Source organism: Nothobranchius furzeri, chromosome 6, assembly GCF_043380555.1.
Source record: "Nothobranchius furzeri strain GRZ-AD chromosome 6, NfurGRZ-RIMD1, whole genome shotgun sequence".
Taxonomy (NCBI): domain Eukaryota; kingdom Metazoa; phylum Chordata; class Actinopteri; order Cyprinodontiformes; family Nothobranchiidae; genus Nothobranchius; species Nothobranchius furzeri.
Genome location: NC_091746.1, coordinates 55,459,960 through 55,476,526, shown reverse-complemented (window position 1 = coordinate 55,476,526; position 16,567 = coordinate 55,459,960). Strand labels below are relative to the sequence as shown.

Here is a 16,567-nt window from a genome sequence, read left to right as displayed (position 1 = left end):
TTTGTTTTTATCTTATTGGTTTTTGTTGGGTCTTAAGCAAACTATGTGACTGTTGCTGCTGCCTCTTGGCCAGATCATCTTCATAAATGTAAATGAGTTCTCAATAATCTCATCTGGTTAAATAAAGGTTAAATAAATAAATGTCAAACTCAGAGTGACCAATCACATTTAAAAAATAACAAGTAAAAACAGTTTCTCAGTGAACTTGGCCTTTAAGAATTATTTGCAAAAATGTGTCCATGCATGTGTGAGCAAATAGAAAGCAATTAATCTCACCTATGAGCTGGGCAGGTTCCTTACACTGAAAAGTGCTTCTCTTGCCATACGTAGTCCCCTCGGGGAAGCTGAAATGAGCCGGGTGGACATGATATTTGTCTGGCAGACCACAATCCACAGGCTCACATGATACCTGTTTGTTCCACTTTCCGTTTGCACAGGTTATCGTAACCGAGGAGTCTGACTGGAAAATAGGATAAGACATGTAATGAAGTTAGTGCCAGATGAAAACAGATGTGATAGCATTAACAGATTAGCCTGTATCACCCGATCAATGTGTAAGCTCAGACTGACACAAGCCTTAATTTGAACATAGGCAGTCTACACAGATTTTATCAATGTTTACCTCACTAAAAAAGACAACAGCAATTCAGCAGTCAGCGTGTAACCTAACAAAGCTTGGTAGTGCTTAGCTCACCATATGTGAGTAAGCTTCACATGCGACTCAGCAGCTCAGGTAACTAGTGACGCATATGTAAGGTCAAGCCCTGCAACACGGACAACTGATAGCCACCAACTGCACAATCAGCCCTGACCCAAAACAGATTGATTTGGAGGAAGTGTGACCGCTTCTGATAAACATGCACACACACACACACACACACAAACACACACACACACACACACACACACACACACACACACGCATGCACGCGCGCGCGCACACACACACACACACACACACACACACACACACGCGCACGCACACACACACACACACACATAAAAACCAAACTTATTCATTTAACTTTTGGGAACAGCTTTATTTTCTGAGTTTCTATTATGTCTTTTTTTCTACAGCAGCTGTTGTTAGTAGTTGAAAACTACTAAACAATAATAGCTTTTTTTGGGATTGTTTAATAAAGGCAATTCTTTAAACTGCAATATATGGTATTCAATTGATTAATCTTGTATTGTTTTCTGCCGCATCATGATATATCATTGCATTGTATCACAATGTATTGTACTGTATCACACCTAAATACATTGTATTGTATACGGAATTGTATAGTAATATTTTTTCTATAATGTATTTTCTGTACTGTAATGCATTAGACCATATCTTTAACATATGCACATGTACAGTACATACCAGTTTGCATATTGTGTCATGTTGCCTTATGTCAAACGATCTGTTGTCATTGTGATCTGCTTATCAAGGTTTTAGTCGTTGGGACAGCAGCCCCAGCAAGGAAGCCCAGGCCGTTCGATCTGCTCCCACGTCTACCAGCTCCTTCAGTAGGACTCCAATGAATTTCTTGGCCAACATAAAGAGACTTAATCCCTTTGGCATGCCCTGGATCGGCTCCAGGATCATCTCCCAGAAGGACATGTCAGAAACAATTCCCCTGAGAGGTGTCCAGGGGACATTCTAACCATATGCCTGAACCACCTTAGCAGGCTCCTCATGATGTAGAGGAGCAGCAGCTCTACTTCAAGTCCCTCACAGATGTTAGAGCTCCTTACCTTATTTCTAAATCCCAGGCCTCACTGTGTGGTTTTGGGCTGACAATTTCTTGTCATGAACAGAATTGTGACAATCAACGGGAAACATGAAGCGAACTAACGCAGGTCTGTGGCTGTCCAGAGTGACTAGTCAAGCGACCACTTATTGAGCACTCACAACTATATTCAGCCTCCAACCGCCTTCAAGCATTGTTGGAAAACCTATCACTTTTAGTGGCTACGTTGTTTTTGTTTTACCCATGGCGAAGCCTTCTAGTTGTTTGCATATTGTTCCTTCGTATGTGAAGTATGTAGATTTTGCAACCAGTTTTATCAGTTGTTCTATGTCATCTGTTGTGAGGTTTGTTCTTTTGTGTAAAGTTTTATCCTGTCTGATTCAGTTTAATATGTTGATGGTTATTTGGGTTGGTGCTTTTGTGAACAAGGATGTAACGTTGTATTAAATTAGTATGTTGTTGTCTTCTGTTGTAACCTTTTTTTAGTTCTTTTGCCAGTTCTGTGCTGTTTTTGCTATGATGTGTTACCCAATAGTGGGCTGAGGATTTTACTGATTTCTTTAGCCATATAGTATGTTGGTGTACTTTTGCTGTCTACTATTGGTCTAAGCGGGTGTTCTGTTTGCGTATTTTGGGGTTTCCAAAGCTTCTTGGGATTATGTTGTATATTTTTGCCTTTTTCTTCTAGTGGTTTCAGTAAGTTTTTTTCATGTTTTTCTTAATGTCTTCTGTTGGATCTTTTTTTAGTGTTTTATATGTATTGATGTCCTCTAGCATCTGTGATGATTTTATCAGAAGACCACTTCCACGGTTTCGTCACTATCGGAAGGTATCTTTTTCAGCTCGACTGAGCCTTACATGCAGATGAAGTTGGGTTCCTACCACATCAGCTGGGTGCTTCGGCTCGATTAGAACCAGTTGGCCTTTAACAAGACTAAAGCTTTTACATGCATAAAAAATAAAAAAATAAAAACAACATCAGTCTATTTAGGGCACCAGTTTGGTTTTCTGATGTGCATGTAAATGCACTGACTGAGTCTGAAGTGAAGATGCCCTTTGAGATACCCAGCAGTTTACTGCATTTGTGATCTAGTTATTTCAATCATTACCTAAATTTCATGACCATAGGTGAAAGACCTGGATCATTGATCGACTTTAGAATTCAAGTCCTCACCTTATGGCTTAGCTCCTTTTTATTTCAGCACACTAAATCAGTATCCATATCTGCATGGTAGGAAACTGGAGAGGTCAAAAGGAAATCTGCACATGGGGAGAACATGCAAAATTCACAAGAAACTGACAAGCAAGAAATCAAACCCAGCAGTGGCAAGGCCACTCTGCAAGTCAGATCTTCTGCATGATATACTGCAGTGTGAACTTTTGTATGATAGACTGTTATTCCCAGTATTCCATTTCAAAATGTCAGTCTCATTTTATTCCCATCCCTAATTGTATTTTACATTGTCCTGAATATATTTTAGCAATAGCTTTGATTCCTGTTAATACATTTGGCTGGAAGGGAGGCATTTACAGAGAAAAGACCAAAACAGGGAACCACTGCATCATCCAAACCTCAATTGTTTTCACCATCTTCCACTAAAATCCCCCATGTAATGCAACGGGAATGCTCAGTTTGATAGCCGTGCCAACAATTCGAACAACAAACCTGGTAAAGCTCAATCATTTTGACTTTCTTTTTTGAAAAAAAAAAAAAAGGAAACCCGTGTTTTCACCACCAATAACAATACACGCCTGTTTGGGTCAACTTTAATTACACACATCGTTTTAAGGAGAAGCCAATCTTTGAGGTCAAACAAGCTGGACTCGGTTAACATGACATATCTATTGCTTCATAACATTCTCTCTTTTCTCTTGTATAACAATCTTTCATCTTGATCCGATTATATGATACTGAATAACAGTATCAGGTTCCCTCAAAATAAATAAGCTCCTTTCGTATTTGGATATCCAACAAAGTACCATATGCATTGCATGTGAGTGCCCTCTGAAAAGCAACTTGGTGAGTTAAATGACTCACCCATGATGGGAGGTTGTGAGCACAGTCTACGTGAAAGAAAAGCTGTAGCAACTATTGGTCTTTAAAAGATTTTTAAAATATTTTGCTGTAAAAGATGTAAAAATCAGAATTTTGTGTTCAACAAAATGTGAATAAAACACATAAGATGTGAGGAAAAATATAAGTCGCCTAACTGTTTGGAAATTGCTAAATTGCTAGAAATCTTTCACTAATCTGAGATGCTTTCTAAAAACGTCCTTCACCCATTTTTTCAATACATGTGCAGTGGTCTCTAGCAGGAATGAATGTCTAGTGAATTTTACTAAAAGGGGAAAAAAGCTCCGGTGCGTCTTTTTCAGCACAGAATTCAGCCAGAGTAGAAAGTAGCTTCAGACGACAAGATTTGGAGTCCTATTTCCTGATAATTAAGACATCTTGCCTTTGATTGGCTAACAGACACACAACTGTACCACTGAATCTCTTTGCTCTGCAATATTGATGTTTTATCTCCCCAAAAAAACTCAAGCCTGAAGGAGTTCTGCCGTGTGGTGGAGTTGCTAATGCTAAGGGTTAACTTCTACTAGCCCAGACGTTCTCTGCCGTTTCCTGGATGATTAGCAAACAGCGTTCCCCATTGTGAGCCAAGATGGGTGAGTTCATGGATCTTAAGTGACAGTGTGACGTAGATATGTTAGGCTTTTCAAATCCTGGAGTGTCACCAGCTGTTTTCTATCAGAAGCTAATGCAGGAGATAGGTGTAGGAGATTATTTTCATGTTCAGCCTGCATAAAAAACTGAGAATGATTGATTATAATCAGAAATAATATTTAAAAGTTTTTTTTCAGTGTTCCACACATTTAACAAACAAAAGCACAAAGACATCAAAGATGTTTATTGGCATAACTATGCAGAAGAAATGTGTATTTTTCTCACAAAATTATTTTCATGATGAAAAAGATCTATAAGCGTGCAGACCAGACAGACACATGCAGTCATTGTCCAAAAAGCTACACTGTTGATAATCGTAGACCTGCTGGGAAAACAGATCACTTTCATGTTAGCATTCTACTACATATATCTTCCAAAAAATGTAAATACATATCCACATCTATCTTTCACTGATAGCAGCCCGGAAATTTTTCTTCATGTTTGGCACAATAAAGACCCCATGTCTGTTATTTTCCTTTAAAGGTAGGCTGGGTTGTGGACTCAGATGACCCTGGAACATGTCGACTGTCTTTTTGTCCTGCTTGGATGTGCTTGTGTGAGGAGAACTCCTGGGTGTTCCTGAACACAGCTGATGTATGGCTTCCTCCTTACCTACTGCAGACCCAGGTTACATCTGCAATTGCTGTAGTAGATTGTGTTGAGTGAGCTCATACGGCTGTTTTTGAATGTCAGTTTTTGTAGAGTTCTTGCCTTAATAAAAAAAATTTCAAAAAAATAAATTACATAGAATCCATACACGTTATTGATATTTATTGTCTTATTTCTTCAATCATAAGATAGTAAGCATGCCCCCTGTCTAAACCTGAGTTTTTGAAAATGTATAAAGAAAGCAATTTTTTTCATGTGTGGTGAAAAGTCGACTTCTTTATACCAGCTGTAAAATGAATGCGTGCATAGTTCAGAAAGTCATGCACCTGTGTCCCACAACTCACTCTGCATTCCAGCAGTATAAACATGACATTTAGTGTGAAAATCTATGTGTGGACTTAAAAATAAGGTATGGTTATGAGAAAAAGAAATAAAAACATTTCTAAAGCTGTGAGGATTTGCATGAGAACAGTAGTCTGAATCTTGTTGAAACAAAGCATATTCCAGAAGATCTTATTAAGACGACCTTCACTGAGAAACAATATTTTATTATTAATTTTGAAAATGATAGATCATTCGGAGTTAAGCATGTAGCCTGAATGTAAAAATTGTCTCCTACATCTACTTCCTAGTTAGCTCCTGATAGAAAATAGATGGTGAAGCTCTAGGATTTGAAAAGCCTGACAGATCTACATCACACTGTCACTAAACATTCATGGACTGACCCATCTTGACTCAAGACGGGGAAGGCTGTTGTTGTTTTAGTGTCCAGGTAACAGTAGAGGATCTCCCAGCTAGTAGAAGCTAACTGTTAGCATTAGCAGCAACATAGCAGAACTCCTTCAATTTTGTGTTATTTTTTTTTTAGATAAAACCTCAGCATTGCAGAACAAAGGGAATCAGTGATAGAGTTAGGTTGCTGTTAGCCAATCAGAGGGTAGATGTCCAAATATCAGGAAATAAGACACCAAATCCTGCCGTTTGAAGCTCTCCTCTGATGTGGCAATTTTCTAGTGCCTGAAACAGACGCACCAGAGCTTTTTTTCCCCAGAGTATGACATACAACTACTATAGACTACTAATGTAAATTTTTTTTAAATATGAGTGGAGGACATATTTAAAGATAGAACCTACTGTACTGTCATTAGTAACTGATATGTGAAAGGATGTTAACATTTATATGAGATTACACCTGTTACCTTTTTACAAAATGTTATGCGTTCAACACTAGCAAACATTCTTGAGCATAATCGCAAACAAATTAATTTTCTTGTAATGTTGTTAGAAAGCGTCTTGGTTTGTTTACAAGCTACTCTCATTTTATTCACAATGTCTTGCTTTTTTGACTCAAGACAGCTAAATTGATTCTAAGCAGGTTCCAGATGCCAAGATTCATTTGGGACTATTTTGAGGAGAAATTTTTTGCCCAAAGTTGCAGAAGTTTTTTGGAATGCCACAGCAAATTTGTGTCACAACTGATGGTAAGCCAATGAAATGTTAGAGTGTAACCTTATTTTTGATGGTGACTTTTTTGACCAGGCATTTGAACGCACCAGGATGTCCAAGTGCCAGCAATAACATTATGTGCAGTGTCTCATTGCCACATGACATTAAAAACTTTTGAATCTTTGACCTGAAGTACAAGCATGTTGTTGTTAGCACTGTTGTCTCGCATCAAGAAGGTTGCAGTTTCGAAACTCAGCTGTGGCCTTTCTGCGTGGAGTTGCATGTTCTCCCCATACGTATATGCGTGGGTTTCCTCCAGGGACTCCGGTTTAGCCCACAGATCACAACATGCCCTGTAGGTTAACTATTGTACATAGATTTGGATAAAAGCATCGGCCATATTAATAAACATAATTTCAAATCATCGTAGAGAAGCCTAACGACTGAATCAATGTCTTCTTTAATTGCTAAAGGATTATATGATAGTTATAGTCAATCTACTTTTCTGTTTGATGAAAAGATTACTTCAAAACTATTTAGGCAATGTAATGTAGTTTAAAAAATATTTAAAGAGAGACTAGGCAGTTTTGGCTTGCTTTAGCATCTTCTTGTGCTCGTTTGTAGAACCAAAACTAAAACGTATCTTGTAGTGCTCATTCATCTTTTTATCACCTTAATCTAACATTTGAAATGTCTCCCAGCCTTCCTTAGAGTCTATATGAGAGATTCATCACTAAATTAAACAAATCAGCTGTGTTCATGATCTAAAACAAGCAGGAAACATGCGGAAACCAGGGTGCAGTGCCAAGTATGTAAGCTCTTTTTTTCCAACAGACCGGACTGGCAACTGTGAAGTTGCAAGTGGAGTATTCTGGCCACAGGTGGTGATAGGGCCTGGGTGACATTTCATTAACCCTGTAAAGGGTCATTTTAGCACATAATGGCTCAAGAAAATTATTAAAAAATATGAAAAAAATGCAAAGAATCCCTTTAATTAACGGAAAAATGCTTAAAGTCCACCCACTGGCTTCTTCAGCTAAATAATCATTTACATAAACTTAGAGGTTGACTAATAGATTTATGCATCCACAAGAGGGAGCTGTCAATCAACGGGTGACGTGCTTCAGTCAGTTTAGCACACCAACAAAGAAGAAGCAAGATATTTGCAAAGGAGCTACAAAAACAAGTACTGAGGTTACATAATCCTTCACTGCCTTCTACATCTCAAGGAGATTATAAACAGTCCTTCTGCAAAACATGCTGAGATGTTTACGGCAGTCCAGTAGAATTTACTTTAGAGATGCTTTTAGAAGAGGTGGGAAGCTTTGTGGTCTACAAGAGCAATAAACTGATGACAAGTTGGCAAAGTTTTGCTTGAACAGGTAAATAAAGTTATCTATTGTGTTTTGAAGAATGGTAACTGAAATCTTATATAAATAAATTAAATAGTAGTGCAGATAGTTGTTGTATGCTGCATTTACTGTTGGCTGATATAGCGTTAGCTTGATTGCTAATTCAACTTGCATTCAATTATTGTCAATCTGCAAACGTCAAGCTAACTGTAGAAGAGGAGGGAGGGGAATGGAAAGGGATTCTTGTGAAATGGAGCTAAGTGATTAGTGTAGCGTCCAACATTAAAGAGAAAGTCACCCCCAAATAAACTTTTTTTTTGCTTATAAACTTTATAAATGAGTGTCTAATTGTGCGGAAGACACGTGTAGTCAATAATTTGGCACTTTAGTGCATCTTAATTAAATTTTAAATATTGTGCCTAAAACTGTCAATGTTGCACCGTCTTCAGGTAAAATATCTACACTGCATTTGAATTTAAATCTGCCATCGCTATTGGCTAAGAGGTACACTATGACGTTAGCTAGTACATTATGATGTCACAATGTTGTTATGAGCCCGTGTGCGTGTGTGTATTTGTTAGTGGCTCTGCCCTCTCAGTCTGCTAGGCAATAGCAATTGTTGCATTTTTCAAACAGGAAGTGGGAGTGGAGTAAGACTCTGGTAGGGGGTGACTTGCTCTTTAAGCTACATCGAACTATTGTTTTACCAATTTGTTGACTCTACTATCCCTGCTTTTGCACAACATGAGGCTTTGCTTCAGAAGAGACTTCATGCTATGGACCCCAGTTTTATTATCCACAAGTATTAGTGCACTACAAAACTTTGACATACTTTTCCTTCACCTTAATATGCAAGTGCAATTGATTGAGAACATTTACACTTTTAGTGATGATTGATATGTCAAAAACATGGATTAAAAAATAATCTAATTATTCATTATTTGTGTAAAATATTTAACATTAACATTACCTGGAAGACCCAAATAATAAAACTAAAACAACAACAAAAGTGTTTTCACTGCCTGCTGCTCTTTTGAGAGCCAATGAAACAGTCACTTAGTCGAAAAGCTTTAAAGAGAATTTCATTTGACTAAAATGGACACATTAAATAAAACATATTTCCCTTAACACATACCAGCATGCTATTAACAGAGGCATGTTACTGAGAATCTAACAGGAGCCAGAAGCCAACAAGCATCCAAGTCTTTCTTTGTAAGTCATCCAGGACATAGTAATCCAAAGTGTTTCAAAGAAATGGGCAACTTTTCAGAAGAAAAAAGGATACCAGTAAAAGATTTTCCTTTCAGATTTTTCTCCTCAGTTTATCTCTTTTTGATCTAATTTATGTTAAATAAATTCCTAAGCACTGTGGGTTGAGAAATCACCATATGTGATATAGTTTTTTTCATTTTGAGTGAAGGATATCTGCTTTGTACTTACTAATATATGTCTGTTATTTAGTTATGACAATCCAATGCAATATCTCGTTCTGATGTCTGACACCAGAAAAAGATGAATAATAAAGCCATGATGAGAATGGCTCTTTAATTATAAAATTACAAAACAATTCTCACTGATTCACCCTGACACTTCTGAAAATCTGTTTTTAAGTCCCAAAGTCCCAAAGACATGAGTGAAATAAACAAGAGTTGAACATGTTTTATCTTGGTCAGAACTGTGTGGTATTTATGTAACGTGTAATGTGGAGAAAAAAACACTAATTATTTAACCCTCCCACTGTCCTAATGGGTGTGACCCCGTGAGGAAAGTTTACCATTGAGCAGGGTTGATGGTTTATCCCTTGGGTCCATGTGGCAGGGGTGAGGTGGTGCTCACTCCTCAACTGTGGGGCATTCAAGTTTAAAAAGCTAAATACATGCCCTAAATATCAATAAATATCTTCAAGCAGCATCTCTAAAAAACATCACAACCTTAGCTACAAGATCCTGCAAACCTCTTTTATGTGCTTCAAACACAACTAAAACTACAATCAAATGAATGATCGTAAACCCCTTTTCACATTTGATGGTTTTTGCCTTCATTTCTGTCTCTAACGCTGCTAAAAAAAAAACTTTACACACATTCTATCCACCTAAGTTGAGGCTAAAGCCCTATTGATTCTACTCCTAAAATTTAGAGATAGAAGCCAGGGAGTTACAAAAGCAAAAATCATTTTCCCCAGCAGATCTCCAAAAAGTTTCTTACCTTTGAGGTTTAACCTTGAAAAGTTTGTATCATCCAGACTTTCTTATCGTTTGCCAGTACAGCTCAAACTGATAAGCCATACACTCTTACTGCAGAGGGGATGAATGATCTACGGTAGCGTTCTGTTTTACGTCTGGGATGTCTAAGCCTGCCTCTGAAGGAGCTGTCCATGGTCTCCACAGTGAAACGCAGTGGGTGGGAGGGTTTTTTAAGATGGAGGCCATCTTCCCCAGCATCCTCCTTTCACACGTCTCCTCAACTGCATCCAGTGGGCAGCTCAGAACCGAGCTAGCTTTGTGAACTAGCTTGTTTCTATTAGTTTTGCATTGGTTGTATATCTAAATCTGAATTGGTAATGATCAGAGACACGTCTATTTAAACTACAAAACCTATCCTACATACAGCATGTAAGATAAAACTGGACCATGCATGGTTTCAAACACTAGAAAGATAAAACAAGTATCACCCTAAAACATCTGACAGTTAGAGTTAGGGTTACTCCTCATGCATTTGAATTTGGTCAAACAGCCGCATTTTTAAACAAAAATGAGCTATAAAGTTATGTAACTATGGACCTCCTTAGACAATATCAGCCATAAGATTACAGAGTCATAATTGAACAGGTTGACTTGCCTTTAGGACACAAATGACATTTCCATGTGGATGTAGGCACATTCTATTAAAATGGGAAAGTATTGTTCATGCTGGACAACGTTCAATGCTGTAGAGGGTTTAAACGGAAAACCCTGTAGGTAAAAGATGTAACACATTCAGCGCCAGCACTCAGTGTTCCTTCACCACTTCAAAGAATGAGAAAGATACAGGGAAACGGACTGCATTAAAACATGCACAAGCAAATCAGACGCGTGAGGGGAAAGATTTGTTCTGGAGATAGCAGCTAAAAAGGTGGTGTTCCCAGAACCCCTTTGACATCAATGAAAAAAGAATGTAACTGGCTAATGAGAGGAAATAAGATTGTGCACTTTTCAACTCTAGTGTTGATCTGTGTGTGTTTATGTGTAGTAGAATAAAACAAGGGCCTCAGATACAAATGATGAAAAGACTAACGAGGGAACAAGAAGTACCTAATTTTACATTTTTTATGTTTAGCATTTACTTTTTATGTTTTTGTTCTAACTGTTTATAATTCGTCTTAATTAAAGCATTTCAGAATGTAAACATATTCAGAATAACTTATTCAAAGTTGCATTTCTGTATTAATTAAAGTTCTGGCACTTTGAACTTTCACTGAAGTTTATTGTTGAGAAAGAGAATTTAATTACAGCCAGACAGATACACTACTGACTGTTCCAAGTGGAACAGTTTTAGAACAAACCTAATCCAAACATAAAAACCACAGAATATCTTGCTAGTTAATAAACCTGTGCAATATACCACTTGTACCACTTTTTCGTTTGGCTAGTTTTTGTTAAAATCTTGCAGTAAAATCCAGGAAAAGTTTTATTTATGAAAATGTAAAAGTTGTAAATGGTCATTTTCTATGGAATTCTCAAGACTAAAATTAGCCTATGACTTTTTGTAACCAATCTTGTTGCGACTATATTTTAGCTGATCTGTGCGAACTCTCTTAATCTCTAAACTTCAAACATACTACATACAACAGGACTTTGAAAGCAATAGTCTTTATTGTAATTTGTAAAGTTAAAAAGGTTTATAAAGCATTCTGAAATGTTTGTATTCAGACATTCATGACAAATATTAAATCGAGTGTTTTCATCCCACTTCTTGGATCTGAAAGTTTTCACAGGAAAAATTCATGTTGTTGGTGGTTTGTCAAACCACCTTTGACCTATGACTCATTCAGACAAAAAATAAGCATAATCCTAAAATCTATGAAATTTTGAAAAATTGTTCATACCTTGCATTGGAGTACAAACTTTCTGACACCCACATTTCTTTATCTGCCTCAACAACACTGCCAAATGTGAATCTGGAGAGTATATTTTTTGTAAAGATTATAAGAAGGTCTGACTATTTGGAAGCAAAACAAAAAAAAGGAAGAATGACGACAGCCTGGTAAGCCACCCTACGTGTGTAAGTTTATAGGGAAATCTATGTTTGTCTTTCAAACTGTCTCTACACACAACAGAAGACTGCTAGGACAGATCAGGGCAACAAACAATGTGACGTATTCATCACTATGGCGATCAGTCAACAGGACTGTCTGCCATACACAGCCAGAGATGAAAAAAATGCATCCTTTTTCTAAATAAATGACATAATTGCCTTTATCTGCTCATGTATCAAAGAAAAGCCCAAATCTAACTCAAAGTCATGAGTTAGTTCTGCAAGCATGCCCAACTAATGTAGAGTGCTACGAATGGGAAGACACAAAACCGCTTGAGCCAGTGGTAGACCTGCTGAGGCTACAATGAAGCGTGGCTAAATCGACCTGCAGAGAAACATCGTTGTGCTATTTCTACGTTTGATCTAGATTTCTAGGCTAGAGTGATGCAAGACTTTTGCACAAACTTGTTTATGTTTAAATGTTAAAATAACATGAGTATGCCGATTCAATGCCAGTGAGAAACATGTCCTTTGGTTGAGTGAATTGATGCAAAAAGTTAGTCTGAACAAAGGCCTCTAATGGGCCATTCCCATCTGTACCGGGTCGGCCCGGGCCGGGTAGCCCCAGTCGGCCCCAGCCTGGCCCGGTTGATTCCACACATCCTTGCCTTAAGACCGTGTGGGCTGATTCTACCCACCAATCAGAGGCTTGCTCTAGTGGAAGGTGTGAATTTGCTGTCAGCAGTGGGTGTGTTGGCCCTGGTCGGCCTGAAGCAGACCCCCTCGAGAAGAGGGCTGAGTATGAGCCTTGGTTGGCCCGGAAAAATACCAGGCCACCCAGATATGTAAACAACCTACGCTACCCGGCCCGGGCCGACCCGGTACAGATGGGAATGGCCCATAAATGCCTTTGAACTGTCAGCCATCATTAGAGGCAAACAAGAAAATGACTTTTGACAAAGATCCACTTCCTTTTCACTTCTTTCCTCTCCTCTTTTACTCCACTTTCTCTGTACTTTTCTGCCTGTTTGTCTCTGAAAAGCATAATTTATCGCTTAATGAGCTGACACTGATGAATAGCCACAAAGCGTGTTGTCAATCAAAATATAATACAATTAGAAATATGTACACAGTCAATGACAAACTATAGGGAGTACTAGAATATGTAATCTGTATCATTGTTCCAGTTGATGTTTAATATAACACTTCTGATTTTTGATGGTATATAGTAGAGTTAAACGTTTTAAACCATGTCTGATTGTATACTTTCACTCTAAGAAACCAGCAAGCAGACAAAGCCCAAATAAAAACCCTTGGAAATCCTAAAGAACTTTTGATCAGGAACACAAATTTATATTTAATTGATAAACACACAGTCTCTAGCACTGACAGAATAAAAAAATCTAGGAGTCTGGTTATCTCTGACTTAAGGAAACAGTCGGAACTGCACTTGCAGAAAATTGCTAAACTGCGTTCGATCCCATCAGACTCAGAAAATCTCATGCACGCTTTTGTTACATCCATCGACATATATACTGGACAATTCGTGTCCACAGACTCCAATTATAAGTTTTTGTGCCAAAATGGGAGTTTCCTTCCCACTACCGCCATTTTGACCGTGTCACAGGTTCCATCAAGCCCAGACAATTCCACAAAAGGGAAGAGAGGTGGAGCTGAAGGTGGGGCTGTAAGGCTGGGATCAAATGACGACACCCGTCAAACTGAAGCGATTTAGCTACAAGCTAACCCAAAACTAACGCAGAGGTGGGAGCATGCTAACGGAGGTAGCTGCCTAGCTACAACCGGAGCTAGCTGTGCACAACACCGGAGCTTCCGAGTCAGAGATGCGCCGGGCTGACCACTGGGGAGAACCGGGTGGAAAACATGGGTTTCCATCCAAGAGCTCCACAAGCCGGCAGCCTGCGTAGCAGACAGGTGCCGCTGCGATCAGCGATGTGCCGAGCTGCCGCTGAGGGGAGGGAGACTATACCAATAGTCGGAACCCAGCTCCACCAACAAGTCATTTTTCAACTCATTTTCAAAAATGCAGCGTGATGTTAAATGCACTGGGGTTTATCCTTTTTAATTTAAATTTCATGGTTAAACAGTACACATTAAAATCTAAGCTCAACTAGAGCAAGAGCGGCAGTGACCTAAAATACAGGAATATAATTTTACTTACCGAAAAAAATAAGTGGAGACTCTTTGTATGCTCTATTAGTGCAAATAATACCACAGCAAGTCATTTTGTCCAACAATTGCACAAATAATATCCAAAAAAGAGCACACAAATGGCACAACTAATGGTCTAAGTTGAGAGACTGAAAATCACGGAACAGTTTTAAGATGAGGCTGAGGCTCAGACTGAGGCCTTTCCCCGGAGCTAGCTCTGCGGTCACACAACACTTTCTCACTCCCAGCGCGTCAAAAACAAACACTTGGTCAGCCACTCTCCACGTCAGACCCTGATGCCAAAAGTGCCCTTTTCCGTCAGTTATGTGCGAAAAGGGATTTTTCCCTTTTCTGACTGCAGATCCCAACGCAGCGCAAAACTGACGCGATGGGATGTCCGCTGATGCAGCACCGAACCAGCTCATTTAACTGCACCTAAACCTTAACGTTTTGCTATTTATAACCTTCTCCTCACCCTCATCCTAACCCTCTTGCTACCTAAAACGTTACTCTCACTGTGATCAAGCGTTTGTGTCCCATGCATTCTGACTGTAAATTTTCGTATTTGCCGCCCAAGGGGAACGTTAGAACATACCATCTGGCGTGGGGGAGGTTACAAATACCCTCTACTTTTAACCTCCACCGTGGTATCCCCCTCGCATTGCCTCGGTCCAAACCCAACCAATGACGAGGCGGCTCCCTCCGTTCACTTCATAGAGCCGGCTTTTAGAGCGACCGACACATCACTAACATGTTAGCTAGCAAGATGGTTAAGGTTAGGATAGGGGTGAGGGGAAGGTTAAATAACAAGAGGATAAGGTTAGGGTGAGGTACAATGAGCTTGTTTGGTGCCCTGGCTGCGGATATCCCATCGTGTCAGTTTTACGCTGCATTGGGATCTGCAGTCAGAAAAGGGGAAAACCCCTTTTCGCACATAAGTAACGAAAAAGGGCACTTTTGGCGTCAGGGGTCTGAGGCGGAGGGTGGCTGACAAAGCATCTGTTTTTGACACACTGGGAGTAAGAATGTGTTGAGTCACGTGGGTCTGATGCTAATTAATTATTTAGAATTTTAGGCATTTAACACACTTAAACAGAAGAGTGACCAAAAAATCCCCCCCCCCCCCCCCCCCCCCCCCGAGTTATCATGAGTGTAAACTAGATCTATTAAACCTAAACATGTTTTGGAACCAGGCTGTCAACATGTTTACTTCCGCTGTGAAATTGGTATTTTTAACATGGGAGTCAATGAGGATTTGCTCACTTCTGACACCAGTCCCTAGCGGATGAGGGTGGAACTGCAGTTTTTGTCACTCCCTGTTTTGCTTCATATCCAGACCCGAATTATGGGGGCTTGGTTACATCCCATTAAGACTACTGCAAAGTCATTCTATCAGATCTGCCACTGAAAAGCAGAATGCTGCTGCATGAATTCTTGCAGGAAAGAGGAAATGGGATCACATTGCACCTGTTCTTAAATCACTCCACTGGCTTCCATGCTCTGCCCGTGCAGATTTTAAGGTCTTACTGCTGACCTATAAGGCACTAAATTATCTAGTTCCTCTGTATGTCACCGAACTCCTGAAACCATTCTCAAGTCCTAAGCAGACCAACATGCTCGCATACGGCTGTTCCAAAAATCAATTGTAAGACAATTGGCAGGTGGGCTTTTGCTCATCATGCACTTCTTTTTGGAACACGCTTCCTCCTGATGCTTGGTTGAGGTTTTCAAAGCCAAACTGAAAACTCACCTCTTTACAGCATCCTACTCAGATTAGTTATCATTGCTAGAGTTTGCGGCCTTGCTGTTCTCTAGTGATTATTTTATGTGATTTAGTGACTGTTAGTCATTTTATTCTCTATTTTGGGTTATTGTTTTTAATTACTTTTATATAATCCTTATGATTATTTTACCCTATGCTGGGCCAGCTCTTCCAGGGCAATCCCAAGGTGTTCCCTGGCCAGCCAAGAAATATAGTGCCTCCAGCGTGTCCTGGGTCTTCCCTTGGGTATCCTCCTGGTTGGACGTGCCCGTAAAACCTCACCAGGGAGGCGTCCTAACTAAAGGCCAAAGCCACCTAAACTTGCTACTCTCAAAGTGGAGGAGCAGCAGGTCTACTCCAAGCCCCTCCTGCATGACAGAGCTTCTCACCCTATTTTTAAGGGAGAGCTCAGCCACCCTGCGGAGATTTCGGCCACTGGTATCCGTGTTCTCACTCTTTCGGTCACTACCAAAAGTTTGCAACCATAGGTGAGGGTAGGAATGCAGATTGGCCGGTAAATTGAGAGCTT

At 39.4% G+C, this 16,567-nt stretch overlaps 1 protein-coding gene across 2 annotated transcripts in view; it reads right to left on the bottom strand.

Annotated features, from left to right (window-relative positions):
- Positions 1–16,567, bottom strand: part of pappaa (pregnancy-associated plasma protein A, pappalysin 1a) — a 159,349-nt gene that overhangs the window by 47,770 nt on the left and 95,012 nt on the right. For both annotated transcript variants that reach the window (XM_015942754.3, XM_015942759.3), the window contains exon 15: positions 277–460. In XM_015942754.3, coding sequence (XP_015798240.3) covers positions 277–460 — 184 coding nt within the window. The remainder of the gene's footprint in view (positions 1–276; positions 461–16,567) is intronic.